The sequence below is a fragment of the Lolium perenne genome, chromosome 2 (assembly GCF_019359855.2).
Source record: "Lolium perenne isolate Kyuss_39 chromosome 2, Kyuss_2.0, whole genome shotgun sequence".
Taxonomy (NCBI): Eukaryota; Viridiplantae; Streptophyta; class Magnoliopsida; order Poales; family Poaceae; genus Lolium; species Lolium perenne.
In genome coordinates, this window is record NC_067245.2 from 97,605,280 (window position 1) to 97,608,920 (window position 3,641).

Consider the following 3,641-nt stretch of genomic DNA (forward strand, 5'->3'; position numbering starts at 1 on the left):
CATTACGACAAAGTACATAGACCGCCATCCAACTGCATCTATGCCTAAAAAGTCCACCTTCATGTTATCATCCGAACCCCCTCCAGTATTAAGTTGCAAAGCAACAGACAATTGCATTAAGTATGGTGCGTAATGTAATCAACAACTACATCCTTAGACATAGCATCAATGTTTTATCCCTAGTGGCAACAGCACAACACAACCTTAGAACTTTCTCACATGTCCCGGTGTCAATGCAGGCATGAACCCACTATCGAGCATAAGTACTCCCTCTTGGAGTTACAAGCATCTACTTGGCCAGAGCATCTACTAGTAACGGAAAGCATGCAAGATCATAAACAACACATAAGCATAGCTTTGATAATCAACATAACAAGTATTCTCTATTCATCGGATCCCAACAAACGCAACATATAGAATTACAGATATATGATCTTGATCATGTTAGGCAGCTCACAAGATCCGACAATGATAGCACAATGGGGAGAAGACAACCATCTAGCTACTGCTATGGACCCATAGTCCAGGGGTAGACTACTCACACATCACACCGGAGGCGACCATGGCGGCGTAGAGTCCTCCGGGAGATGATTCCCCTCTCCGGCAGGGTGCCGGAGGCGATCTCCTGGATCCCCCGAGATGGGATCGGCGGCGGCGGCGTCTCCGGGAAGGTTTTCCGTATCGTGGTTCTCGCATGCGGGTTTTCGTCACGGAGACTTTTTATAGGCGAAAGGGCAGGTCAAGAGGCGGCACGGGGGCCCCACACCACAGGGCCGCGCGGCCAAGGGGGGGGGCCGCGCCGCCCTATAGTGTGGCCCCTCCGTGGCCCCTCTTCGTCTCTCCTTCGGACTTCTGGAAGCTTCGTGAGAAAATAGGCCCCTGGGCTTTGATTTCGTCCAATTCCGAGAATATTTCCTTACTAGGATTTCTGAAACCAAAAACAGCAGAAAACAAAGAATCGGCACTTCGGCATCTTGTTAATAGGTTAGTTCCAGAAAATGCACGAATATGATATAAAGTGTGCATAAAACATGTAGATAACATCAATAATGTGGCATGGAACATAAGAAATTATCGATACGTCGGAGACGTATCAGTTGTATACACATGTCGCTGTCCGGAACCCGAGGCCCCGAAGTGACAGAAATCGGGACAACCGGAGGGGAAGGCGGTGATGTGAGGATCACATGTGTTCACGGAGTGTTAATGCTTTGCTCCGGTACTTTATTAAAAGGAGTACCTTAATATCCAGTAGATTCCCTAGAGGCCCGGCTGCCACCGGCTGGTAGGACAAAAGATGTTGTGCAAGTTTCTCATTGCGAGCACGTACGACTATATACAGAACACATGCCTATGGATTGCTTAGTACTTGGACACCGTTTTATTATTATCTGCAAATGCCCTCCTTTGATTGTTACATGAGTTTCTCTCATCCATGCAACGCCCGTCATCCATCCCTGTGCCTACAGTATTTTAATCCTGCTGTTTACTATAATCACTACTGCTGTCTTTGTTACTCTGCTGCTGATATTTCACTACTGCTACTGCTATAAACTGTTACTACTGATAAATTCTTGCGAGCAAGTCTGTTTCCAGGTGCAGCTGAATTGACAACTCCGCTGTTAAGGCTTTCAAGTATTCTTTGTCCCCCTTGTGTCGAATCAATAAATTGGGTTTTACTTCCCGCGAAGACTGTTGCGATCCCCTATACTTGTGGGTCATCAGGCCACCCTGAGTCGACAACCAGGAACCTCAGGAGATAGTCACAGAGAAGCCCGTGCAAGAAATAGATCGTGATTGGAAAATGTGCCTGATCATGAACGAGAGAACTTGATCCCAAACCTTGACATGTCATTTATGTCGATATACACGAGAGGGCACATCGTCCCAAAAACACCGGAAGCAGGATATATGGCGACACATGCCTTCATATTGGCATCTAAACCACCTCCGGGAGATCCTAGGGAAGCAATAGCAGGTTCGAGTACACCGCAACCCAAAATTGATCGACGAAGAAATAGTCCAAGGCAAAATAGTCCTCGACCCACTACGGTGGCAGCGCGAGACCCTCCACGAGAAGGTGGTGCGAGAAACACGGTGACGCAAGCGCGAGTCGACAGAGCACGACATGAGAGGGACCGGGAAAACAGAACACGAGAGCGTCGGCATTCATCGGAACTTAGTGAGGAGGACTTATGCGGGCTCCCTTGCTTCACCCGACGAGTTCGCAAAACTAAAGTACCTTCCAGCTTCAAGTTACCCGACAGCTACAAAAAATTCGATGGATTTCAAGATCCTGAGGATTGGCTAGTGGACTACTTGGAGACACTGAAGCTATGGGCGGAACCAAGGCAACGGCCATGCAGAGCATTCAGGTCCACCTCAGCGGAGCCGTAAGATCTTGGATGAAGAAGCTACCGGAAGGATCCATCGACAGCTGGGAAAATTTCGAGGATTTGTTCGTGAGAAATTTTCGTTCCACGTGCAAGAAACCTGCGTCAATAGATCAGCTAAGGACATGCATGCAGAAGTCGGACGAATCAATGAGGATGTACATCCAGAGGTGGAGCATTATAAAAAACTCGGCTGAGAGCGTGTTAGATGAAAGAGCAATAGACGTGTTTATCGCAGGAATCCGAAGAAGAGATCTGATCGAGGAATTGGGAAGGTCCAACCCAAGAACAATAGCTGACCTCATGGAGATAGCGAATCGTTGGGCTGACGGAGAAGATGATGTTCATAACAAACGGCAGAGGTCACCCGAGGAAGATCGTAACAGGAATAACAATCAAAATAGGCGACGTTTTTGACCCTTCACAGATTATGATGGTCCCAGCCAAGTGGCGGCTGGCTTCCAAGGAAATAGTGGATGAAATCATTGGGATGATTACCAATGGAATAATGATCAGCGCAATGATCATAGAGATGCACCGAGTTCCAGCAGGCAAAATAACCGGTCTAGGTTCCCAAGGCCATACAACATGTCACCCGAAGATTTGTTGAACGGGCCATGCCAGATGCATTTCTACCTTGACAATGAGGGAAAGGAGACAGTCGGGTCATCCCCAGAAGGACCGCCTAACTTTTTAAGCTCTGAGAAGATACGTGGAAAACACCAACACGCAAGCAGCAAACAGGGGGTACGTGCAGGAGCCAAGAAGTGAAATTCACCTGCCACCACGACCCGCAATTACCGGCACAAATCAACATCAGTTGCAACTTGTGGCACCTCCGAGCAATGACGATGACTTCATAAACACAACGGGAGCAGTGTCGATGATATAAAAAGGCAGACCCTCAAATAAAGCGCAGAAGTTAATTTCGCGACAGGTGTTTATGGCAGAAAAGTCGCCTCCACCAACCATTGAGTGCCTCAATTGGTCAGGACAAGCCATAGGATTCACCCAAGAGGACCACCCACCTCAAGTTCCATGACTAGGACAGTCAGCTATGATCTTGCCAGCGGTGATTGCAGGTTTTGATGTCTCCCGCATATTCATAGATGGAGGAAGCAGTTTAAATCTCATATGCGTGGATACGCTGCGGAAGATGAACATCTCTCTAGCAAATTTGACACCAACAGATACACGTTTTCATGGCATCACACCTGAGAAGCCAAATTATCCTCTAGGAAAGATCCT

General features: G+C 47.7%; 1 protein-coding gene across 1 annotated transcript; it reads left to right on the plus strand.

Moving 5' to 3' along the window:
- Positions 1–2,336: 2,336 nt before the first annotated feature.
- On the plus strand, positions 2,337–2,810 carry LOC139835548 (uncharacterized). The gene has a single exon (XM_071825406.1). The coding sequence runs from the start codon at positions 2,337–2,339 to the stop codon at positions 2,808–2,810; it is 474 nt and encodes a 157-aa protein (XP_071681507.1).
- The last annotated feature ends 831 nt before the right edge of the window (positions 2,811–3,641 follow it).

Excerpts from the sequence above, each read along its gene's own strand:
- LOC139835548 (XM_071825406.1), top strand. The coding sequence starts at position 2,337 with ATGGGCGGAACCAAGGCAACGGCCATGCAGAGCATTCAGGTCCACCTC.